Raw genomic sequence first — 26,763 nt, 5'->3', positions numbered from 1 at the left:
CACTTAAAGCACTTTGTCCGAGTGATCAAAATGCTGCCAAACTCTTAAGTTAATTTTCCCGTTAAGTGGATTTTTTTCGTCCAGCATTTAAATTAAATAAAGCTGCTTACTTGTTTGGGTTTCTTCCAGTGTACCTTTGTCATCAGTGGAGCACTGAATTCGCTGTGAGCCATCGTTCACTGTCCCTACGCTGGCATCCTGCAGCATCAAAAAAAAGCTGCGTCGACTTCAACCACCAACAGGTCCGGACTCAACTCTCCCCGCTGACAGCTGCCTCTCGGCTAAAAGGTAGAAAGTTGACTGTGTCCCACTGCGACACCTGACGCAAAGCTGCATCCCAGCTAACTGGAAAAGTGGATCAGACAAAGTTGGAGACAAGATCCACAGGCTCTCCCAGTGTGCGCTCTAAACACACACCATTATCAGCCAGTGTATCGTATGTCTCAGGCTGCATTGCCAAGGCAGCTGTTATCACTTTAAGTTTGGATAAATAATCCCCTTGTGTCTTCTGCTCATCCGTCTTCGTGACTCGCGCTCTCTCAAGCGTTTTGTTGGAGGAAATCCAAATCAAAGATCATCCATATTTGTCTTTATCACTAACCCTAATCTTGACTTAGACTGTCAGGTAGCCCAGAGGTGGAGTCGGATACTGCTAATAGACAAATCCTTCAACAGCACCCTAATCACATATCGGAGCTGTGTGGGCAGTCCCACGTACAGGATATGACTCCATATTAAAAACAGACAGCTGGGAGCACAAATAAGGAGATAGAGGAATGAAGAGGAGCAAACTGCAGTGGCCACATAGAGACGACCAGAAAACCATTTTCGATAACTGGCCGTCGTGGAGGAGGTGTGGGAATCCGTACGGAGCCACGTCAGCACACAGTGTAGGTGTTGGAGCTGAGACCTTTCATTAGTGGACCTAATGGGATCCTCATTATGACAAGATCCAAATTAAAGGCACAAGCTCCAGCTGCAACTGTGTGCGTCCTCACCGAGCTCATTAAGACCTCCGACCAACTCCGTGAGAATGAGGAGGAATCCAGGGGCTCAGTTTGTTATTGTTCTTGGATGTGCGGTGTAGGTCTGGTTCTGAGTGCAGGATCTGGCCCCAGCTCATTTAAGGATTTCACTTACATCTTGAATTTATGGAGGGCCATAACAATTTCCCCTGACCGGTGCAACTTCTGGGAAGAGCAGGCTGTAACTCATCTGCTGGCGTTTATGGTTTGATGGAACCGTGTCTGCATTAGCAGCCGTGCACGACTACAGCGAGGAAACACTGTGCAAGAGCACCGGGCCGTAAATATCAAGGGTTTATGTGTTTGTCTGTGAATACTGACGCTGTTGATTTGTGTGTTATCAAGATATACGAGCATCTGTCTTGTCTTGAAAAACACACATTTGGAAAAAACGGTTTGTGTTGCTTCTCTCAGAAACAATATTGAATATATAGACATTATCGATATGAGAGTTTAGAGGCGTTGTTTGGGGCAGTGACAGTAAGTGGTGCAGGGTTAATTGCAGATTGACCTGGTTTTCAAAAGGGCTCTGGTTAAAGTGATACACTCCTCTGAGTCTTGGTCCATTAAGCCCTTATTAGACTATTGAACATCACATTAGCATGTTGTCGTTCAATATCCTCATCAAACCTTTCCCTTCCTGGAACCCAAGTATAAAAGGGGGTTGAATTGGACTTTTGCAGAGGCAGGTTGAATTTTTAGATCTCATTTTGACTGCAGCTCACACATCTATCAACTCATTCCAGAAATCTCTGTCTGTATGTGGCTCGCATATCTCGGGAACTGTTCACCTTAACGACTTCACACTTGGCATGTGTATTGTTGAAGGGCCCAAGGAAGTCTGGTGCTTAATTTGATGCGATTTGATGCAACAGTAATAATAAACTTTGAATAAACAGGCGACCAGCTCTTTGCGCAGCAGCGGAGGCTTCAGGGTTCTTTAGTCTTGACTTGGGTACTTTTATAGTTTCAGAAAGTTAAGCTGCAACCAGCATCACCACAGGAAAAGCAAAAAGCTCATTCCACACAGGCAGGTTTACAACGGGCAACGCACAAGTTTGTGTAATTACAAATCCATATATAATATATTTGTAATGTACTTTTCTGCTGCTTCTCCCTCCAGGATGTGCAGAAACATACTGTAAGCCATGATTTCAGTGGAGTCTTTACTGGCTATATTTGCCTTGAGTGTCATGGAAATCTGTGGGCACACACGGACGTCTCAAAAATCTCCTCCTCATGTCTGACTCATTGTAACTCGTAAGTCTGAGACACCTACAGATGGTGCGAGCTGCGGGGATCAGGAGCAACTGTTAAACAGCCCATTCTCCAAATTCTCCTCTAATCCCTTTCTCTTCCCTCTCCCCCCGCTCGACTCAGATCAGGTCCGATTGCGAGAAGTCTAAGCCCCGTCCAAAATGTGGGGAGGGACCTTTTGAAACCAATCCGACATGAGATTCTATCCACTTTTAATCACCACAGAGCTCAGCTTTTCTTCCTCCCCCGTCTCTAAAGTTCTTAAAATATCCCTGGGAGGTTTTTCAGGCCGTTCGCTCATTTATAAAGATGAGGCATGCCGAGGATAGACGCGGCGACTCAGACCGCAAGATGGATTTGATGTGACGGCCTAAATACATTTATTGAGATTATTTCCTCCTTAATCATCTCCTCTTCCTGTCATTTACATTCTGAGTCTTAAATTAAAGCAATTGAGTCTTTTCTCATATGATTTCCACTGAAGTGACAGATAACAGAGCGAGCTAAGCTGATTCATAAATACTCAGAATCTCAAAAATCATAATTTTCTTTTGCGAACAAATGACATCGTGATGCAGCGAACCATATAAAGTATATCAAAGAAAATTAAATTAATTGCAAACTGAAAAAATCCACTTTGCAAGAGAATAAATCGGCAAAATTGAGCTTATCCTTATTAACAGCCTGTGAAGTGGCTGATTATTTTTTACTGACTCATTATTTTGGCATGAAAACAGCTTGAACAATTGAACCCCGCACATCCACTGATGAAAACTGATTTTCTAATTCGATGACACATCCTAGATAATCGTGGGGGCGGTGAGGTTTGTCCTTTGATTTAACAATGACAGGCTGCGTTGTTGTTTGCCTTGATGGAGTCGGACTTGTGACGCTATCGGACGGAGGAACTGTCGACATAAAAGCCGACAATTTCCCCCTTAAAAATAGATTTCTCTTAATTGAATCAGGAAAACAATCAGCAGAGCTCTGAGCACTCTTAACTGTAAAAGTTAAAAGAAGTATAAAAACGACAGTACCGCAGCGTACAGAACACAGAGGGAGAGCAGGTGGAGAGACGAGATGAGCAGAGACACCTCACAAAGATCACAGAAGAAAAGGTCACACAGAGGTACATCAGATAAGGTCAGGGGCCAAGTTGTAAAGTCACCCCCCCCAGCGTTGTTTGTTCCCCTCCTACCTTGGGGAATGGCGAGGTGGTGTATGGGAGTGTGGGCTGGAACAGCTGTGGCTCTAGTGTTGCAGAAATCCGCGGGTCACTCCCATCTTGTTTCCTGCAACGAGACAGATGCAAGAGAAAAGGTCAGTTTGAGATCGAGGGAGACGACAATAAACGTTGTGACGCCACCAGATGTTGCTGGTCTCATTTAGTGAACAGAACTCACTTGTGAGGGCCGGTGGTCAAATCTACCATTTTAAGAAAATAAGGCTTTTTATTTATAACAGTTTAAAAAGAAGAACAAACAGTTCAGATTACAGAGAGATAAGTATTTATTCTCTCATAGGGAATCATCTGTTTTGGCTAATATGCAGTGCTCTACTGATAGAGGGTTAAACCTGGTTAAACCTTTTGAAAAATTCATGCATTTTAAGATATTTCCTTTCATTACTGAGCAGGAAAATACAAGTTACGTCTGATCCTTATTCTGAGAAGAGGTTTGGTCTCTTTACAGCGTTTGCTAAAGAAACGATTACCACCATCAATTGCTATTCACAAAGACTTCAGGGATCTATAGGGACGCAACACATATATTTTTCCCATTTACTCAAACAGTGCATCGCTCTAACTCCAGAGAGTAACACCAACGCAAAAACTGAGCTATACCACTGTCACGCATCCTTTGCTCTAAACTCAATATCTCAACCTAGGCTGGCTTCATCCCCACGGGATCACGGATCGATTCCCTCAGCTGAATTCGGTGCCCTATTGACACTACAATGGGCCGGTTTGCACTGCAGGCTTTCAATTGGTTTTATTAATTCCGTCTGTTTCAAAAAGTGATTGATCTGTATGAAAGTGGACCTGGAATGGTCCTGCAGCATGTACACTGCTGTGTGCAGTGGTCAAAGAAGGTTAGAGTTGCTACAGTGAAATAGGATTCATATCACTGTGTGTACACTGTGGTGTGTGCTCCACAAACCAAACAGCAGCAAACTCCAAATATAGAGAAATATTATCCAGTGTGTTCAATAACTGTAAAGAAAATACAGTGGCTGTCGACAGTGACACAGCATTTACTCATATGAGTGAACGTTTGCAGCTCTGTTGGTCAGATGCTGAGGAAAAAGACAACAAAACAGCCGCTCAGGAGAAACTGTATGAGAGGAAACTGTTTTCACATTCACTGTGTTACTCAGTGAATCAAGTGCGTCTGAGGAAAATAGAGCATGAATCATTAACGTGCTGCTATTACACAACAAGTGGATCTTCAATCATAGAGAAGTCCTGCGTCATCAAAGTGAAACCGGGAACAGTTTCTGAAGCCTTTTTCTCACTGGGCTCAATAAACGTGAACCAGGTCGGCGAGGTGAGGTGAGGTGCCCCAGCAGCAGCAGCCCCAGAAGCAGCAGCCCCAGCATCCCCAGCATCCCCTGAAGCAGCAGCAGCAGCAGCCTCAGCAGCAGCAGCAGCAGCAGCCCCAGCAGCCCCAGCAGCGCCCAGCAGCCCCAGCAGCAGCCCCAGCAGCCCCAGCAGCCCCAGCAGCCCCAGCAGCAGCCCAGCAGCCCCAGCAGCCCCAGCAGCAGCCCCAGCAGCCCCAGTAGCCCCAGCAGCAGCAGCACCTCTCCCATGGGAGAACAGGATACGATGAGGCGTCAGCTGCCATGAACTCTTAATTAGAAGTAATGCACAATAGATGGATGCAGGACGCGCACACACACACACACGCACACGCCGACACACATACACATGCACACACACCTATTTATTCATGTAAAGGGAAATTATTATTACTATTTCTTATAAGTGTTAGATTGATAAAAGAAGATAAAATAGTTGTTAGAAATACAATAGAACAGAATTCACTTGTGTGTCTTATTGTCTTTTGTAAACACGCAATACTGTAAAAACACATAGTAAATAATAATTAGCACGAATTGGGGATTAGCTGTGCACACACAAACACACACACACCCACACACCTATTTATTCATGTGAAGGGAAATGCTTCCATTACTTATAGGTTTTAGATTGTCAGATAATATTCATGCATGTGTCCTACTCCGTTTTGCACATGGCAATACTTTACAAAAAACATAAATAATACTTAGCATGAATTGGTAACAAAATCCATATCCACACTCACTCACACAGACATACACACAACATACACACAAACACAAGCACACACACACGCACACCTTTATTAATACATGTGATGGGAAAGGCTTCCATTTGTGTTTGAACGATATTGTACTACACTAAAAAGAAGAGGAAACACTTCATGCATGTGTGTGTCCACGCTCTTACACATGTTAATACTGTACAAAACACATAACAAATAATAATTTGCAATATACATAAATCTGTATGTAACTCTGGCAAAGAATAAGAACACAAGAATGTCCATTTCAGACCATAACAAACTCCTGCATCATCCCAAGCATGTGGTCCAGCACACACACACTTCTTACTGCACACACACACACACACACCTGCCTCCTCTGTGTGTAGGTTCACCCTCCTCCAGATCAGTTTGCAGCACTGAGCCACGGCTTCATCCCAACAACCACAACAAATTACATAACGCACACCCCAGCTGGTGGACGACGCACCACCACAGAAATCATCGGCGTGAAGAGAAGTCACAGCACGTCATCCTGAGCGGAGCGGCAAACTTACTCACAGCACGGCTGGGCGCTCCCTGGGAAGTCCGGACAGTGACCAGCACTCGGGCAGATGACTCACTGTCTATGCTTCTCCTCTAAGCAAAGCATCTCACTGTCCTCTCCTCTCCTCTCCTCTCCTCCCTCCCTCCCTCTGTTGTATCCTCTCCTCCTCTCTGTCTCTCTGCGTGTACTCTTTCCTCTCTCTCTCTCTCTCTCTCTCTCTCTCTCTCTCTCTCTCTCTGCAGCTCCAGCTCACTTGCTGCCTCCCATCAGTCGCTCACCTGCTGGCCCCAGCTCTCAGCTCTTTGGAGTGTCCGCACCCTGAGTGAGCATCCTCTCTGCCGCTGATTCTCCTCCCACTCAGCATCCCTCTCTTTCTCTCTCTCTTTCTCTCTCTCTTTCTCTCCCTCACACACACATGCACTCTTTGGCTGTTACTTCCTCCATCCCCACCCTCTTTGTCTGTTCTCAAGCTCACACACACACACACACACACACACACACACACACACACACACACACACACACACACACACACACACACACACACACACACACACACACATGATATGGTACTTGACAAAATCCCAAACTCTAATCCACGCAACAAACCCCCCCAACCACTATCATCGCCTTCAAAGCAGGAGACCCTCCCCCATCATTCATTCTGGGGGCAAGTGAAATCTACAGCCCAGAGAGAGAAGGGATGACTCCGGTAACGGGGGGTGGTGGTGGTGGTGGTGGTGGTTGGGGGTTTGCCTTCAGTCCCCACACTGCCTTACAAGCCAGCTAGGGCTGTTGCTGTGGCAACCACATCAGCCACATGTGAAAAAAAAAAAATGAAATAAACCCCTCTCATACACATTCATGTTCACGATGATCTGACTTGAACGTGGGTGATCATCGTGAACACTGAGCTCCCGAAGGTGCACAGACGTCGCGGCCTCTCCAATGCTCATTGTGCGGGACGGGAAAGTGTGGAAAAGGTTTTTAATCACTGCAATGAGTCTTATTCAGTCCCCAGTGAACATGTGTGCGTTTGCTGCACTAAGCTACTGTCGGCAGTTTCCCAGCAGACCCGTGACTTGTGTCACCGCTGATGCCTTTTTTTCTGCTAAATCCCGCTAAATAATGCTCTGATGCAGTGAGAGTGTCGACTCATCTGTCGTCTCCTTAGACAGCTACTCACTGAAGCACCTTAAGAGTAAAGTAGTGTGTGTGTGTGTGTGTGTGTGTGTGTGTGTGTGTGTGTGTGTGTGTGTGTGTGTGTTTACTCTTCTGTATGTGTCAGACCTGAGGAGATAACGAGGGGATTACAGCACAGTCCTCATCCTTTGCCACATTAAGAGCTGTGTATTGTGATAAACAAAACCAAATAATCTTCTCGTGTCCAGAGGTCACCGGTAGAAAAAACTATATAACGTCACTGAACAAAACAACAACTAGTCCATATTTTTCTTTTGAACCCCGACAAAAGACCGCTCACGGTTTACGTGGGGTCCAGTTTTGTTGGGATGATCCGATGGACCAGGAGGTCGGGGATTAAAAAAGACATGAAAATGTTGCCCGTGACAGCTTTGTCAATAGATGAAAACACATTATCAGATAAGAGTGGGCAGATTTGGGCTGAATGTCCTGTTTGAAATCTGATTAGCACAGAGTGGTCATTTTAACACGGATCATTGCAGCTGGTTCCTATCGCAGCCACATGCATCTGCGATGACCCCGGCCCTCCTGTGCATGTGCTGATGAAATAATAATGAATAATAGCAGGGTAGGACTAAATCCTTCGCCACACAGGGAGCTGATCTCCTCCTGTGCGGAGGACGATAGTTGGCTTTGAATTGATAGTGTCCTCCCGGCTCTAATGTCTTCTGCAGAATGCCTCACTAAATCCCTTCTGAGAAGCCCCATAGGGATTCCCATCCCATTAGCCTGGTGAAATGTCCTGTGGTTCCTCCCCTGCCCTGCCCCCACACCACGTCCCCCTGAGAACTGCTGCTGCTGTCCAGAAATCTCTCCGTCTCCCACTTCCCTCTACCTCTCTCGCTTTCCCGGCCAAGACATGTTAAATAATAATACTATATCCCTCGAGACACAAGCTCAAATAGTGGCTGACGCAAAAGCGAGCTAAGGAGAAGTAGAGTAAAACGAATCAGGAGTCGGCAACTGTGTGTTCATCGCCATCAAGTTTCATTCATATACGTATCTGAATTTATACAAATTAAATGGAAAGTTCCTACTGCTTCAAACTCGTGTTGTTATGCAGAGCAGCAAGCCATGCAAGTAGTGAGTGTGTGTGTGTGTGTGTGTGTGTGTGTGTGTGTGTGTGTGTGTGTGTGTGTGTGTGTGTGTGTGTGTGTGTGTGTGTGTGTGTGTGTGTGTGTGTGTGAGCCTGTGATCCCACAGGCCACTTAATAGAGGCTCAGTTCTGCAATCACAGACACATTATACACCTCCAACATGTCAGGGGTCTCCAGCAGGCAAGATGGCTGCTGCTCTGAAACATGAATGAATGGTTATTTATGTATAACCTCCACTGAGCGACTCCCACAGAGGTTTAATTAGCGGTGGTCAACCTCAGGGGGTGGGGGACAGCAGCATCCGGCAACACCGAGCCGCAGCAGCAGTGAATTTGTGATTTCTTTAATAAGTGCACGTGAATGCACCATTCAAGCAAGTTTTTCTTTCTTTAATAAAGTCACAAGAGTCTTTTTGAATGGGGACAATTTTGCGAATTATTTTTGCATTTTCTCTGTCACGTCTATCGACTGCATTCTTTTTGTTTTACAATGAAAGTGTTTTGTTTAAATAAACATATTTAATAATTTGGAGAAATATATACACTGTGCAACAAACAGCATATATAGAACAGTGATGCACAAATAGAGCATACACCCAAAAAAGAAAATTGTCTCTTTTTTTAATTCTATCCCCGAGTGATAAATGTTCTCAGAGGAAAAACACGTCTGCCATCGTAGGACGACGCAGGTCTGAAGGTTCCTCTGCTGTTAAACCTGACCCCAGTCACTCCTAAACAAATTGGCTGAGTGTAATCAAGCCCGTAGTGTGTTTGCAAGACAAAGTAGGAGAGCCAACTGCTTCCCAGCTTTGGAAGGAACTTTACATCCCCCACCATGATTTCTCTGCAGCGCACCTCAACCCCACTGTGACTGTGATTGTGACTCGGTTACATGATCGTGAAGCATATTCTTTTTTGGAATGCCTTGTTTTGAGCCGGGTAATAATGGGGCTACATGGAGCGGGGGGTGTTAATCTGATCTTTTATCTCCCAGTAGATTATATCCCTGTATCCTGGTTGTGTTTGGCGATGAGCACAGTGACTCAGTGTAAACAGACGTTTTTGGACTCGTCATATCAGCCTTTGAAACTTGTGATATAAAAATACAATAACTCTACTTTAATACAGCAACACCATCTGCTCCATCTTAGCATGTGAACATAAACACAGGCTGATAGGACAGTTTAACATTTTGCAGCCACAAATTAATGTACGATACAAATTAAGATTTGGTAAAAGTAAAGGGATGAATATATTCGTCTTCATGGCATTTCATCGGGCTTTATGTCGAGACGTTTCAGGACAAGTGGTGCACCACGACTATCTGTACCAAAAGTTAAAAACTGTCAACTGAATAGTTCCACCAAACATTTCACTAAAGATCAACCTCAAAGTGACACGACAGACAATTCAGTCGTTTGACCTCAATTAATGTCTAAGCACTGTGAACAGACCCAGATATGATTTATTCATGCTGTGCGCTGTATGTAACGTGTGGAAATTAACTTCTGCAGTCACGCAGAGACACACTCAGCTCTCACTGCTCGGTGATCTTCCCCCCGTGTCATCATTTATTACACGATAACACTGGAGTGCTCAAACGTTTGGAGCCGCTCCCCTGGTTCGATGTTTTCCAAATGTATCATGAAGTGGCAGCAGCTGCTGCCTCGGCCGCCATCAGTTCTCCAACGGCCAGAGATAGAAGGAACACATGTGCTGTGAATTATCACATAAATAGAACCTGCCGCTGCCTTGCCCCCCCCCCCCTCCCCTCAGACTGACCTGATGCATTCTAACAAATGGGAGTTAGATTGTATGTGGCTGCACTTTGAGCCTCAGAGCAAATCTGTCCAGACCAAAACATCTGAAATGTCTTATTTAGGTGGTGGCTCATCTGTGTACAGTATATTTATATATTATGAATCATTTATAAAGAGTCACCTCTATGTGGTTTCATCTGTGAACCAGGGGAAGTGACATTAAAAACAACCTCTTTGTCCGATCTGCTCCTGAACATGTAAAACCATCAGGGCCTTTTGTCCTTCAGCCATAAAAGTTGCTGCTGCCATAATCAGGCAAAAGCAAATACTGTACAAAATTTAGAAAGCAGATAAGTCTGAAAGGCAGTTTGTTCCCAAGGGAACTGCACCTCTAAAAGTCCTCTTAAACAAACAGTTAGATAAGGAAATCATATTTAGTATTCCTTATCACGACACTAAAACACACCAACTGTTTTTAGGCACAGGGGCACAATTTTCCGCTACACTGCTGCATTCAAGCCGAGAAAAGGAAAAACACTTTTGACACAATGGCCGAACAGTCAAATGCCACATGCTGGGAATTCTAAATAATAAAGTACTGGCGGGATCTGATGCGTGAGGAGCCTCCTGGATTGGTTGTCTTGAGCTCACACCTCCCCCCCCGACTGCGGGTCATATTCAGTATGCATTAACAGCCGCGGTGCAGCAGGTGTTTTTGAATAACGCATGTTCGTCCAACCAAGCGTTCCAGATTTTTCAGCTTGTCTTATCTCTCACAAATATCCCTGTCCAGTTTTCCTTGGAAACACGGCCCCCAGGGGAAATCACAGGGATGCAGATGTGGCTTTTCAGCAAACAGGGGTCATTCTGTGCACCTCTGTCGTCTGATATTAGAGCTATGAGGGTGTTCAGTGATATTTATACCCTTCTATCCGTGAAGTGAAACATTCCTCCTGTCAATCAAGACAAGAACAAACAGCAGAATTACTCAAGAATCTTATCAGGCGAGAATTTCTTATCCCATGGGACAGAGATAGCAGGAGGCAGCTCGCTATAAAAGCTCCTGGACGCAGCCTCCTCCTCACTCCGGCTTGCTGCAGCATCCACAGCATGAAAAGGGCCAATAAACAGGCTGCACAATGGACGTCCCCAGACATATGCTCAGGGACTTACCCATTCACAAACACTATAGCAATGAAGACCTCAGCCCCTGTTGTTCAAACCAGAAGATGCTGCAGCCTCGACAGACTGTCTCAGGGCGAAGAGGGTGAACTTCAGAAAAGCTGGCGGAACAACTTTTCTAAAGAACAGCTCAGAGAATCAGATAAAGTCAAATGGAAAGTGTCCTGTCAAAGTTCCCCGGCGCCCGTCTCACCCTTCTGCAGCCTGCTGTCATCTGAGCTGTACGTTTTTTTTTTTAAGACATCTTGTGCCTGTGCTCCATGATGGATGACATGTTAGGATTTGGATTATTCAGACGAGTAGAACCAGGGGCGAGCTTGTCACTTTGGTGCTATATTTAGTCCGACGGCAGGAGACTCGCAGAGAGACAGTGTAGCCTGATCGGCCTTGACAGTTTGCTCTTCCACTACGTCCGCTTTGGCAGACAACTCGGCTTGACATACACAGATGAGCGTGCACAGGCAAACTGACACCGGGTCGGGCTTCGCGGAACAGTGACGAGCACATGTGCAGGAGGAAGGAGACGGAGGGTGATGCAGAGTGACGTCTCTTGGGAAATCAGTGGACACAAACAGACGAGTGTTTACAGTGACCCCTCCTAAGTGATTTTGGGCCGGACACAAAGGATGAAATGGGCCTTGAATTTAGACGGCGTTATTAAAAATAGATCGTGGGATTGCATCACACAGTTTTGTTATAAATAGCAACAGCAGCTTTAAAATAACCTGTTTTTTGGGATGCCAGTGCCTGCAGAGCACAAAGGCAGATATTTGATCAGGCTAAAAAAAGAAAACAGGCATAATTAGGTCCCGTGAGATTGTGAATTTGACAAGTATCCAACTTGAGGACTTATTATTATTATAGTATTCATTTACTGTTATATAATAATAAATATATATATAATAAAATACATATTACTATATCAAGATGCACGATGCAAAAACTTTAATGTCGTTGTGCAACAGCAACGACATTATCCTCAATCAAATTGTGCCTGTTTTACGATGTACGAAGGAAATATACAAATATGACAAAGAAGCAAATATATAATAAAATATAAATATAAGCAAAAGTTGAAAATAAAGTTCATCAATAGTATATGATATAGATTATATTCAATATAGTATGAAATATATATAAAATTATATGTTATATGTTATTATAAATCTATAATATTTAGTAGTAGTAGTAGTAGTAGTAGTAGTAATAGCAGTAGTAGTAGTTATAGTAGTAGTAGTAGTAGTAGTATTATTTCATTATAAGTGATAATCTATTGTTGACTGCAACTGAATGATCCATCTTTTTGCCACTAGAGGGCAGATGATTTGGTAACTACCACCAACACAACCACCCTCTAATAAAGACGTGTATATATATATATCAACTAAATAAGTGCGATGGGTTCGAGGAAAAAGTTCCCTGCTCCTTTATCCTGCATTTGAAAACACAAACTGACGTCAAGTTCTTTGACGTCTAACCTGGAAAAAGACAAACACCCGAGGGAGGTGCAGGACTGCAGTCCTGTGCTGCATGAAGCTCGGGTGAGCTGAGGCGAGGATAAAACAGAGGGATCAGTGGCCAAGTTGTTTCAAAGAATAGACAGGAAGTTACACAATGGACAGCCTGCTTCAATAATCCAACAATAATCCATCATGCTCCAGGGACAGACACAGACACAGACGCAGAGTGCACTTTGTGTCTGGATGTATGTTAGAGAGAGGGAGAGAGGAGGGGGGGGGAGAGAGAGAGAGAGAGAGCGGTGCCCTTATACAACATCTCAGTATAACCATTATCCACACCAGCACCACTCTCCCATTTCCTCCCATCATGGGAGCTTAGCAAGACAGGATTACAACCAATTACAGGCCTCCCTGGGAGAGAGAGGGAGAGAGAGAGGGGACCTGGAGGATCATCTGTTTATTGTGTATGACCCGAGATGACCAGATGGAAGATCATCATTCAACATTTAATCAGCGACATGAACGCAGGGGTCAACACCGAACAACAGAATCCCATTAAACACCTGCAACAGGTCGGGAGTCATCATCCGCTGAGTGTAAAGAGAACGTATGTGATCAAGCAAAGCATCACCGCGGGGGGGATAATGCCATGATATGGATAATCTGTTCACACTGAATCTTACAGTGCGCTCTTAAGACATAGTTCAAGGTAAAACCGTGTTGGTTTCCAATCTAATTAATGACATTTTATTGTAATTTCATAGTACGAAGGTTTGTTGCGTCTTATTAGCAAACTGTGATACAAAGTGCAACTAATAATCCTTAATATTTTGATGGTTTGTAATTGATCATTTCTTGAATATTGGCATCAGGCAGGCACGCTATATTATTCTGTATCATCCAAACTTTCTTATGGCAGATTAAAGAGAGACTCACCAGAATTTCCTTGGCCTTCCAATTCGAAAAGGCGAGCACGGCATTCTGCAGGATTTGTTCAGTCAAAGTTTCGCTGTTGGAGATTTTAGCCCACTGTCCCTGATTTCAAATTAAACTACCTCTCCAACATACGGCCCCTGCAGGACGATTCTGACTTTGTCTCTCCAAGATTTATTGCTACAACATTGCTCTGCAACATCAGCTGTTTGTGGACAATCTGTCACAATCTGTCACTTTGCTTCCCACAAATTCGCCTGTCTGAGAGAACCTCTGCTCAGGTTTCATTTGGCAGACATCCCACTTCACTGGTCTCCTCTTTCTCTTCCGGTCACATCACCTCATCCCCTGACTTCCACCTTATCCTTCCTCCTTCTCTGCACAGCCTCAGTTCTTTTTATCTCCTGGGCTCTTTTAAATCCTCTTTCAGATGCTCCTCTTCATCCTCACTTTGCGGCTGTGTCCCTCCTCTTCTCCTCTAGAGTGCAGGAGCAGTTTGTAGCCCAACAGCCACACTGCAGTCTCTGAGAACAAGCCGTCACTGCTGAGAGACGCAGGCCTATAGCAGGTGAGAGAGATCCTGGTGCATCTGTCGCTGAGGAGTGATGATACTGCGGCGACGCAGCGTTTAACCTCCTGCAGTCAGACGGAGGCGGTTGAGGGCCAAACATTCGTGCCACCACACCTCACGCTTTCAGAAACGGAGTAGTTTATCCGCAGTGGCAGGAGTGTGTGCATGCTCAGCTCCCTGCCTGACACACACACACACACCCACACACACCCACACAGACACACACACACACACACACACACACACACACACACACACACACACACACACACACACACACACACACACACACAAACACTCCATCCTGCCAGCACTGCAGAGATGGAAGATGGACCAGGTATCTGTTTCCCCACCGCTGCCCATCTGCTCTACCTTTTAACGCTCCATTCATCTTACTCACAGTCCACTCTGGGGACTGATCCACACGCATACGGTCGACAGGGCCGGTCTGAGTCTGTGACATCGAGAGTTTCGAATGAAAAACTCTTCTCTTTTTTTCCCCCTGTTATTGTCAAAAGTGCTGTTTTGTCAAAATTTGAAACGTATAATGACAAAAAGAAAACAGAGCAACTCACCATAAGCTTCTGGCCTTGGAGAAGGTCTTGTCCACCCTGGAAAAATAAAAGCACAAGTTGACGGACAGATTTAAAAGGGTCAACTTTTGACATTGTCTATATTTGGGATTAATCTGTCAAAAAATAGTTCCATCTGTTAATAACTCCACACAAAAAAAACAATAATTAGCAGGAAAGATGTGAGAGTACATCAGCACCAGGTGGCACATGACTGAATCCTCCCCTTACTAATAGTTTCCGTGTCTCGTGTCTGCCTGCATGAAAGTTTGCTCAGACTCATTTAAGTGTGGACAGTGCACAGGGACAGTGGAGTGTCCTTCCCACTCACCAACAGCCCACTGAACTGAGAGGCTGGTGACTCAGTGGGCCGGGTTACCCTGAAATAACTCCTGCCATCTGTTGAAGTAGCATTTCCAGGGATGATTACTCGCCTGGTGTCTCCTGAGACAAAATTAACCTCGTCCTGGTTTGAATCTGCACAATGAGGCTGATTACTCACTGACAGCCCAGTGTAAACTATCATGTGTCTTCAGGTCACGCTGGATAAACAGATCTGAGCAGTAATCAGTGGAAACAACAACCAGATGATGCAGCGTTGGGAGCCCATCGGTTAAGAGTGCAGGGTCGGGTTTCTCCCAATAGATGGCACTATGTGTGCAGAGGAAATATCAGCCTCTGGCAGGTGAGAGTCAAGACAAACTTCTACAGCTAAACTCCACTGACCAGAACCAGGATATCTGGTGGAGGCAGGATCTTTCTTTAAACAACCTGACAAACCACACGAACCAAATACTTTAAACTTGATAATCAGAAAACAGCACAACAATAAAACCAGATAACGTCTCTAGATGCAGCAGTTTACGTCCGATTTATGGCAACAAAGTTGATATACGACACTGACAACTGCCGTCCAGTGAGGGAGTCCTGGCTGCAGGCCTCCCAGCTGGTGGTGGCGACATGGAGCAAAGGGAATGTTTAGTATGTCTCTCAGGATTTGTTGCCTCCCCTCAGAAAGCAGAACTGAGATACATAATAAAAACTAGAATGATAGACGAGCGCACATAGGCCAAGGCACAGCAGTCCCCTTAAGAAACCACAATTCAATACAATAGATCTGGATTTTTATATATAAACTCATAAATGTAAAAAAAAAGGTCACAATGTTGAAGAAATAGATTTTTAAATTTCCTGGAAATGCCCCTTTTGGCCAAATCTGCACCAAAATCGAAGTAGTTCTCTCTCGGCTCGTGTCTCCTCCTTCCACCATAACCTCTGTGACCAAGGTATTGACCCTGAAGCTTTTAGGTTGATTCTAATTGTATTTTTTCTCCTTGGTGTTTATTCTGTCTCCTTTGATTTAATTCCTCCCTCGAGCATTTGAGTCTGTTGTGTCGGACTGCACCTCCACCAGAGCTCAGATCTGTTGCCCATCTTTCCCTGGTACTTTGAGAAGTTTTCTTGTAATCAGTCAAGTAGTTTTTGCGCAATCCTGCTAAATAACAGACAAACAAACGCCCATGAAAACAAAACTCCTTGGCAAAGGTAAATAACACTAATCACAATCTACAGCGGAGCATGTCCTTAGAGACAAGATAAGATAAGATAAAATAATCCTTTATTAGTCCCACAATGGGGAAATTTGCAATATTACAGCAGCAAGAGTAATAAGTTACATGCAATACTTAAGTTTAAGGATAATAATACTTAAGTGTAATTAATATAAAAACTATAGAAAACTATGAATGGAATAACAACTAATGTATACAGTGTAAAACCAAGAAAACTGTGTGCAGTGTTAGAATATGTACAGTGAATGGATTTACATTCACATACTTGTTCAAACATGAATGTCAGAATCCATCAGGCGACCAGATAACACCTGATATTCTGCTACATGTCAAAAAGGCCAAACTTCTGGTCGTCAGGGGGAATCCCCTTAACCAATCATCCTCTGGGGACCGTGAATGTCAATATCAATGTCAGCTGAGATATTTCAGTCTGGACCACAATGATGGACCCACACACGCTGTCACAGACATTTCCATGAAAATAGAATGACAATCCAGCAGTGCCAGATTTGCTGCATCCTTGTCATGTCTAGCATTGGTTTAAAAAAAAAAAAAAGCCATGAGTCAGGCAGCAGAGAGGCAGCCGGTGTTTTCATTCATGCATGTGTATTAACACAAGTCTCTAAATGTCAATGATGCAGGAAATTCCCTAAGAGGTAACATTAGGTGACCCATAACCCAAATGGTTCTACTTCTTCTTTTGTGCAGAGAGAATCTCAAAAGATAAATGAAAGCCTCTACGACTTCCTCCTTCTGAGAAAACACTGTTTTCTCAGAAGGAGAAGTACAGGGGAGGGATTATAATGTGGGGTCACAAATCATCCGACTCGTGTTGTTGCAGTAGGCCGTCGCCTGATACTGAGACAGATTTGGTGGTGACGGTATAACTCAAATCTATACCACCAGTGTTGATTTCACCGAGCCTGACATGTATGTGCAGATAAATCATCACTCTATCGTAAGTGGCGGTCGGGGAAGGGGCCGAAATACGTCCGTGCACTCGTCTCTGCTCTCGTGAAGCTGAGTGCGAGGAGAGAAAAAAGCTGTTTTCACACCAACTGCATCACTAAGAAAAACATTTTCTAAACCTCATCCTGTGCTGCTCACGCCATTCTCAGGTTTCATGGGATTCCCGTGAAATGAAATCAACAAGGGTGTGTCGAGATTATTGAATAAAAAGTGGGATACAACTGGAAATCTGCAACAATGCAAAACAGAACGTGATACCCCAGAGCTGAGAGCTCCTATCAACACACTGTCACAGATAACAGATAGAACTGTTAAACATTTAATGCTGTAAAATGTATTAAATTTTCTTGTGTCCACACACTCATATATAATAAATATTGCATTAACATTCTGCTACAAGCTAAAGAAGGGTCAGACAAATGTTGTTTTCAGATAAGAGAAAAGAAAAAGACAACAGAAGAAACACGAGAAGCTGCTGCTCGCCTTCATTTCTATCGTTTACTTTACTTTGTACAGTTTATCCAAGGAAAAGAAGAAATTCCTGAGTCAACTACGAACCTAATTTATACGTCTACTAATCCTTACAATGTTATTACTCTAAATCGATCAAAGGAAACAAATAAATCCATTGCACGCTGAGCAATCAGTCAAATATTTGACTACTTCTCCCATTAGAAGTAAAACCAAACTCATCCCCCAACGTAAGGAAGACATTTCAATACTAAAGTAAAGTAAACCTGGACTGTGCAGGTGAGATCAGGAAGATTCAGAACGTGGGACAAGAACGAGTCGTGAAAATCTCTCTGTCTTCTCAGTGAGACAAAGAATTATCCGGTGACTCTGGTCATAAAGTAGAAAGAAGGCTGTAACAAATTCACTAATACATTTGTGGGCCGTGACTCTTTGCACAGTGAAAACAGTGTTTAACACGAACCAGTGCATTTAGGAGCATGGAGATGACTTACAGCGGTGGGTGGTGGCCAGATACTGGCAAATTGTTTTTCATTCTTCATCTACGCTCTCAGCTGGGTGTCAAGCACAAGCTGGTTACTATGGCAACAAGGGAGGGATGAGACGGCTCAAGGTCCCACAAACGCTACAGGCCCATCGCCGTGTCAGCAGCCGTGAACACATGACAACTAGCTCATTCGCCGTAATCTGACTTGAAGCGCAGCTCGTAATTCCTCCTTCCCAGCTGCAAAACTTTTTCTCCACTTCAGAAATCAGCTGAGGTCTGTGGTTTACATCCAGTCAGCAGCGACGCTTGTGGCAAGTAGGTCACCAGACAGAAGTCAGCTTGGAAATCCAGCTTAAAGCAAACAGGTTGGCTGTTCAGCCTCCAATCTGCAGCAGAAACATGTTCATGCTGTGATAATTCTATATCGGAAATATAAGGACAACTGTAAACTCAAGATAATCCGGACGGAGGCCAGCAAGCACACCCCGGACCAAATCATCTTGAAAATGCTGCAGACTGTGTTTGAAAGATCAATGCAGCCTTTCACTGTGACGCCTTTTAAAGGGGTTTGCTGTGTGTTTTATTTAAAAAGCATTAAAGAACGTAAGCACTGGGAAATTACCTTCTGACATTCAAATTCATCAGGAAAAAAGAGGAGTCACACGCAGGAATAAGGCCGTATATCATAAAACATAAATTTTAAATGTGCATTAACTAATGTTGTGAAGATAATAGTAATAAAAGAACTCAGAAATGATTCCTCTTATTATTCCTACAGCTACAATAAATTCTGGTTGAGTCAGGGTCAGTGTTACTCACTCAGCAAGAGTTGAGAACCTGCTGACGTGGTTGTTTGTCACTGTGCAGTTTCAGCTTGATACTCTCCAACAGATACAGGGGTCATAGAACCTACCTGTGGCCGATTCATAGAAGAGTATATAACTCCCCTGAGGCCCAAGCACCAAATATCACACACTCATGAATATCAGTCCCCTACATGGCTGCTTTTTTCCATCAAGTTCCATGAATTATTCTCAGAGAAATCAAGGAAAATGTTGAAAAATGCTTTATCTCCTCTCCCTTTTTACGTAATCCTGCTAGCAAACACACAAACACGGACAAACACCAGACAAAAACAATCACCTTAGCAGACGCAATAAAGGAATGTGATTAGAGATGTGATTATACATAAGCCGGGTAAACAACCACTATATTTTTCGTAAGCATTAAAAGCCCAAAGTTCAGGGACTAGCAAAGTAATTACAGTTCATCCAGTCGACGACATAAATATGTGAACAAAATGTCACAGCAATCCATCCGGTAGTTGTCAAGATATTTCACTAATAGCACAAAAATGTCAACCCGGCCTGTGGCGCTGGAGTAAAAGTCAGGGGATCACCGGTCACTATAGGATTGAGTGTCTCGGCAAAATTTCATGGCAATCCATCAAATCAGAGTGGTGGACAGCAAAGGTGGATGTTTGTACAAATACAGTATGTGAGTGTGTTCAGTTTTATTCTCACAATATGAAAACAACCACATCTGCAGTCAGACATTCAGAACGCGCCGGGTGGTGTCAGGAAATAGATCCACAGGGAGACAGACGAGGCCTTGAGCCACGCCGAACAATCGCTATAAATAACGCTCAGGGAAGCAATAAGTCACATTGTCAAAGAAAACAGAACGTGACCAGATCCCAGACCGGGTCCTGTATCTGGACCCGGCGACGGCTGAATGAGCCTATTGACGGAGAAATGAGTGCAGAGTGGCTCAATGTTCTCATTTAGCTGCGGTACAGTGAGATACAGTGAACACACGCACACGCACACACACACACACACACACACACACACACACACACACACACACACACGCACACAACATGTACATCAAGTAAATAAAAAATGTGATGAGTCATGTCATGATTATTGGTATTTTAATATAACTGTTGTGTTGTTTGTGGACCTCATAGACTGTTTACAAAGATGGATGAGCTTGAGGACTCCCAAAAGTGAAACCAAATGCTACGTCCCATTAAACCATCGGAGCTCGGAATATCCGACCCCTGAGTCAGAAGGTGCAACTGGAACCTCACCTCCCCCGACTTTGAAATCCAAGACCACCCCTCCAGATATCGACAGTAGTGAACGCTGTTGTTTTTACTGTTTACTTGTCGTACACATATACTGTCCACTTACTGTCTGTGGACGTTTTGAGCGTGATGAATTATTATGACCTGTTTTTTGCGAATGTAAATGTTGTTCCTGTGCAACTCCGGTTATTCGGGTGTGACATCATTCCCAGGGCCACGGCAAAAGCCTCCCAGCCCCTCTCAGATGGCTGCTGACGCTGACTTGTGATTGGTCGAGCACGTGTGTCAGCGTGACCTCGCCACAGCGAACACTACTGCACAGACTCTGGCTCCAAATGCGCAAAATGGCGGCGTTCATATCCCAGATATTCCATCTTTCTATACAGACTACGCTGAGAGTTATAATCGTGTTCTGTATTGTAATGCAATGAAAGTATTACAATGATAGAGATATTAATAACCGTCTCCACCCTCGGCGTATCCGTGGCAACACCCCAGTTATCTCGCAGTGTGAATTGTTGTCAGCGTTAGATCAGTGACTCACTGTGAGTTGCTTGTTTGGCGAAACCTGGTCAAGATAAAGATGTTTTGGAAAATGGTTTCATGAGAAAGAATGGAAGAAAGAAAAAAATACATGCAGCAACAGGTATTAGATATAAACTGTGGGAGCTCTCTCTCTCTGCAGAGGTTTGTATTAACATATAAAACATCTCTTCCTCACTTTTTGAGTTTCTTTGTCGTGAAGCATGAAGTTGCAATGAAACCGTCTGACGTGACTGAGGCAACACACCTGCTCGGACCGGGACGTGCTGGACATACGAGGCTCAGAGACGATGATGTGCACGATTTTAAAGAAATAGAATCCCTTATGTTTTTATTCTTTTATCGGAGCAAAATTAAGTTAACGATCCCGAGCCCTCGGACATTAGATAATTAACTGCGGCTGATCCGATCCCTGGCTATTCTTCTTCGCAGATGGCTTTTCCATTGTGAATATGAATGTGAATGTGAATGTCAGAGTAAATATGCAAGGTGAACTGACTGAGTAGGAACTGGAGAGCCCTCTGCTTGCCCTACATCTCCTGTTTGTTTTGCCACTGCCCTTGGAAGGTACTTGAATGGCGTCCTGTTCTCAAGTATCTGCCTCGCGCTCTAATCATCTTTTTGTCATGCAAACGTTTGCTTTTCTGAGACAAAAGGACCGTCTCCGCGTTGTCTTCCTGTTGTCTGTGCCACAATAATCAATACAATAAGCCTCGGACAAGAGATCATCACAAATCAAATATAACCCAAAGCCCTTCTTTTCTTTTTTCAAACAGCAGCGAGGTATGAAACGGCAGCTTTTCATAAATAAATCTGTCAATCTGCCTTTTTGCAGAAGCCACAAACTACACAAAGACACCGGAGAGTTTTAGATTAATATACTTATTATGATCAAGTTGCCATAAACACTGGGAAACACACCTTTTCCTTGTCTACTCTTCAAATCAGCTGACCAGAGAACCAAACAACAACAGTGTGGGTTTTTTCCACTCTGAGCAGCACTAACATGAATTCTTCTTCCTATACATCACGACCACATAAACAAGCATTGTTCGTGTTGCCCGAAGGCCTCGTCACTGAGGTTACTGGAGAAGCATGCGGCACACAAGCCATAGCTCTGTGTTTATTTCAAGATTTAATGGTTAATGAGCTACAGACAAACAGCAACGTACTGTATACTGGCTACAGTTTGTCTCATGTGACAACAGGCATGTGCAGCCTGTTTCCTCAGGAGGAAAACTTGGAGGACGATAAAAGGAAATGAAAGATCAGTGTTACATCATCACGGTCGTAACCTTCCCAAAGTGAAAGACACGAGAGCTCTGATTAAGTGGGAGCCTCATTAATGGTTGATGTCCAAATTATAAAGCGTGCTGAGTCCAGCAAAGACCAATCTGCAGATAACAGAGGGGCCCTCCTCTCCGTCAGTGAATAGCGATGGGATGCAGGGGGGCAGAGTGTATTACAGATCACCCGCTGATGTGAGCAATCAGTCTGACCTATCGAAATGCCAAGTGCGACGGCGTTCAAGGCCACTGCTGAACACAAAACTGAAAAGCAGCTTGTTTGATTCATTAAAAAAAAAAAACGATGTGCTTCCCCCGGGCTCGTCACCTGCTCGTCACCTGCTGAGGATGATGCAGCTTCATTAGAACTGATCATAACGTTCCCTTAATCATTTCCTACGATGAGAGAAAGAGCATCTATATCTGGTTCTTATTACAGGGACCATTATTTGAAAGAAAACCCTAAAACCCAAATAAAAAATCTAATACTTATATTTTACTAGAACATTATATATCTTGAATTGTATGCTTTATGGTTAAATGATTTCACATTGTGAATATATAGAATATATAGAATTAAGTTGACCTACACAGGCAACTACCAGGCATACCTCCGCCAAAGCTAACTTCCTATCTCACCATGTTAAAGAAAGTGGGAAAACAAATCCTGCATCCCTCCAAAATGTATTGGTTTCTTCCTTGGATCAAGCTCCACCCCTCCACCCCTCCACAAACTTTCAAGGAGATTGACCAAGTAGTTTTTGAGTAATCCTGCAAACAAATGTCGGAAAACACTAGAATGACACAAAGTAGAGTGCATACCTCCGCAAGGCCCAATAGTCCCTCTTACATTCAATAGGGCTGCACCTTATTTAGTAAGCTAAACGATTTAAATTTGAGCGGCTTTCACCTGTAGTTATAATCCTAACAAAACCAAACAAGACAACTGCTAGTTTATCCGGTCTCACAGACCAAGATGCTTGAAGACGTCGGCAAAACTGTGAGGGGAAGTGAACAGACATCCAGCTGATCCCACTGGCACCAGCTAAACACGAGGTCATTCAGAGGGTTCCAACTCGCTGGACACCGAAAGACTGCAGGACTAATAAAGTGTATCAGTCAAATACTTATCATTTGTACCAAAAAGAGAGAAAACGTCCTTGTAAATTATTACTAGGAGAAACTATGGGTCGATAATATAATGCATTACCAACGTTCTCTCACTTCTTAATGCACCTCCTGTCGTTAATGTTCATCACCACTTGGCCAACAACCAACATTCACTTCAATTAATACTGTGGCCGCTACACTATTACACTTTAAAACTGCTCCACAGCCCAGCCTCACTACATCAAGTGCATGCGTGTGCAGTGCAATTCCAGGCTTTGTTGTTCGGCCGCACAACACAACACAACCTCGGGAGGAGGCAGCCAGGTGTGTGGCTACGTTACGGCACCTATTCAGCTCTCAAGGCTTCGCAGACCGTTCGTCTGCTGCTCAGATCTGTGAAGTCTGAAGTGGGTCACACGAAAAAACACAGATTGTTACAGCAGGGAACTGGGCAGCAAAGGACGTTGATGGCTGGCAGAATGCACATGAATGCAAAACATATAAATAGAGTAAACACAAGCAAATAACGCAGTGGAATCTTGTCTTATCTGTGTAGAAATGAGTGCAGGCATTTATAGTATGTGCACAGTTTCCTGCAAACCATTATCTCTGTCACTTGCCCATAATATAACTTGGTCTATACATCCGAAATGTCAACAAACACACTGTGCATTGACTTTACAAGTGTCACTCATGATGATTCATCAACAAACAGCAACTGCAGTATGATAAAGGTCCGATTTATAATGGGAAAGCCACAGAAAATGTCAACTGGCACATGTGATACAAAAGCTGCTCTGATAAATAGAACTGCAGACATGCAGGCAGCAATACAGGCGCAGAATCTGCACAGTCATCAAACGGGGAGACGGAGACATACACACACACACACACACACACACACACACACACACACACACACACACACACACACACACACACGCGCACACACACACACACACACACACATCACCACCTTAGAAATATGAGCTAAAGAGATGCTCAGTTTTGACAGAATTAGGAGGAATTTCATTTCTTACCCCCCATAGGCTCCAAAAGTGAAACTCCTCTTTCTCTGCGGCATTCCGGCTAATGGATATGAGTGAGTCAGTGAACTCAGTGCTGAATGGAGCCAGCACTTGTGTCACTTAACGCTGACTGAGCATGTGTGTGTGAGAGAGAGTGTGTGTCAATGTGTGTGTTTGTATGCTCTGCCTGCTGTGTGAGCTCCACTCCCCCAGCCTGCCTCTTCCTGACTCACACGCCTCCTTCACAAACAGGGGGGACGACGAGAGGATGAGGGGGGAAAAGGGAGAGGGAGGGGGCTGCTGACCATGCCAGGGAACCAGGCGTGTGGTGGACTCACATACAGGCTGGATCCTCGCGCTCATGCACCAAGTTCCCAGGGAACGTGTGTGTGTTTTCTTACATTTCCAATTTTTTAACCCGAATCACAAAGTCACACCAGCAAATTGTTGATCGTTTAGATATATTTATTTTAAATGGCTGAAGGCAGAAACACAGAGAGAATTCTCTTTGGCGTCGAGTCTTGCAACACGAGTTCTCCCTCCCTGTGTCACTGGAAGGCAGCTGGTCAAACAAGCTGCAGTCATCGCACGTCGTCATTCCTCACAAATGTCCCAATCGCAGAGCCTTGCCCCGGGTTAGCGGCTCCACTCCTGCATACTGTAGGTGTCGACCTCCTCCGAGCAAGTTGCTTATCTGTCGCTGATAATTCTTCCCGTCAGCTCCGGCATGCACACGAAAAAAAAAAAGGAAGATGAATGTGGCACAATAACATTTTTCCTTGCTGTCGGCTGCATTGATTAAGCTGAGTAAATGTCTGGACACTGAGACTCTCCTTTAGCTCCTTTAGCAGCTTGTTGGCATTAATGCCTCCATGGATTACTGAATGAGACGTATTGTGGTCCAGCTCCACTGAGACACATTCCAAAGCATTTGCACTGTGTTGGATGAAATTCTTGTCACGGCCGGTGTTGGGCAGGACGACGTCTTCTACGTTATTAGATTGGAACGGGTTTGACTTTATAACATTTCATCTCTTCTGGATAAATAAGACCTTTCCGAGCCAGGACCATAATTTCCCCCACGGGCCAACGATGTCTTCATCACATTAACTGCGAGGGGGCTCGTGCTAACCGAGCAGACAGGCACTTAATTAATGGGCCCAAGCAAACAGGCACAATCATGCTGATAGACAATTACATCATCCCTCAACAATTACATCACCGCTCTCCTTGGAGACGGCAATCTCCTAAAAACAGCACCGCAGGACTTGGCCGACTTTGATGGTAATGGACCACAGTTTGTCTCTTGGCCGTGTGGTAACGTATCAGACCGGACACATCTCTGCCTGATAGAGGCTATTGATTATTGATCTGATGGACATTTTAGTTGATTTGTTTCAGGGCCTTGATGGTGTCCTGTCTCCGGGGATGGAAACGTCTGTCTGACTTTGTCCAGACTGAACTAGAATCACTCCCCTGTGGTTGAATCCCTCCACCAACCACCACAGTTTCAGTCTACTTACATGACCCTTGTGAGGTCACCGTGACCTTTGACCCGTGACCACTGAAATCCGATCAGTTGATGTTTGATTTCAAGTGACAGCTCGTCAAAATTTGAATATTCAATCGCATTCAAGAGGCTAAAAACCGTTGCTAGGCCGTCACCTTGACCTTTTAACCTCCAAATTCGAATCAGTTCCTTCTTGAGTCAAACGGAATGTTTGCAGCAAAGAGAGAAATTCCTTCAACGCATTCTTGAGATATCCTGTTCACAATAAGGCAGATGGACGGATGGAGGAGAGCATACTCTGATTTTACATCTAGCGCCACCATGAGGTTGACTCAATCATCATCACATCAGAATTTTTGTCCATGGTGAACATAGTCAACATTATGCATGTTAGCCCTGTTACTGTGGAAGTTTGTCTGCTGCCGAAAACCCACAAACATGCTAAGAATGTGGCTTATAAACCACAATATACCATTAGATACCATACCAAATCATACCATACCATACCATACCATACCATACCATACCATAAAACAAGATAGTGGTCAGCTTTCTTAATTAAAATTATTTGGAGCCTGAAAACTTTAGCTATTTGGCTACTAGCTAGCTGGTATTATTTGTATGACACATTATATGAATATTTCTAAGGTTTATCAAGCAATTATTCATTAGTAAGAAATATTAATTTTCCATTTGACCCTCACCCATCCACCGTTCAACCCAAGGTTACGCCCTTGATACAGTATCTGTCCATCATGAATCAACTCATTTGAATTGGCTGAAATCAG

The 26,763-nt window shown here is 44.1% G+C and overlaps 1 protein-coding gene across 24 annotated transcripts in view; it reads right to left on the bottom strand.

The window, feature by feature from the left end:
* The window catches only part of LOC118110985 (rap1 GTPase-activating protein 1-like), a 41,919-nt gene extending 17,261 nt beyond the window's left edge, over positions 1-24,658 (bottom strand). For 5 of the 24 annotated variants that reach the window (XM_047340086.1, XM_047340100.1, XM_047340099.1 and 2 more), the window contains exons 1-2: positions 6,410-6,564; positions 3,481-3,574 (exon numbers count right to left, since the gene is read on the bottom strand). In XM_047340086.1, coding sequence (XP_047196042.1) covers positions 3,481-3,574; positions 6,410-6,495 — 180 coding nt within the window. In that variant the 5' untranslated portion in view covers positions 6,496-6,564. Of the gene's footprint in view, positions 1-110; positions 691-3,480; positions 3,575-5,954; positions 6,105-6,141; positions 6,296-6,409; positions 6,577-13,768; positions 14,341-14,911; positions 14,948-15,139; positions 15,250-24,477 lie in introns of those variants that run through there. The other 19 variants (XM_047340088.1, XM_047340092.1, XM_047340089.1 and 16 more) reach the window with 14 other exon arrangements.
* Between the last annotated feature and the right edge of the window lie 2,105 nt (positions 24,659-26,763).

This window comes from Hippoglossus stenolepis, chromosome 6, assembly GCF_022539355.2.
Source record: "Hippoglossus stenolepis isolate QCI-W04-F060 chromosome 6, HSTE1.2, whole genome shotgun sequence".
In the NCBI taxonomy this organism is placed as follows: domain Eukaryota; kingdom Metazoa; phylum Chordata; class Actinopteri; order Pleuronectiformes; family Pleuronectidae; genus Hippoglossus; species Hippoglossus stenolepis.
The sequence above is the reverse complement of the archived record's forward strand: the minus strand, read 5'-3'. Positions and strand labels throughout refer to the sequence as shown.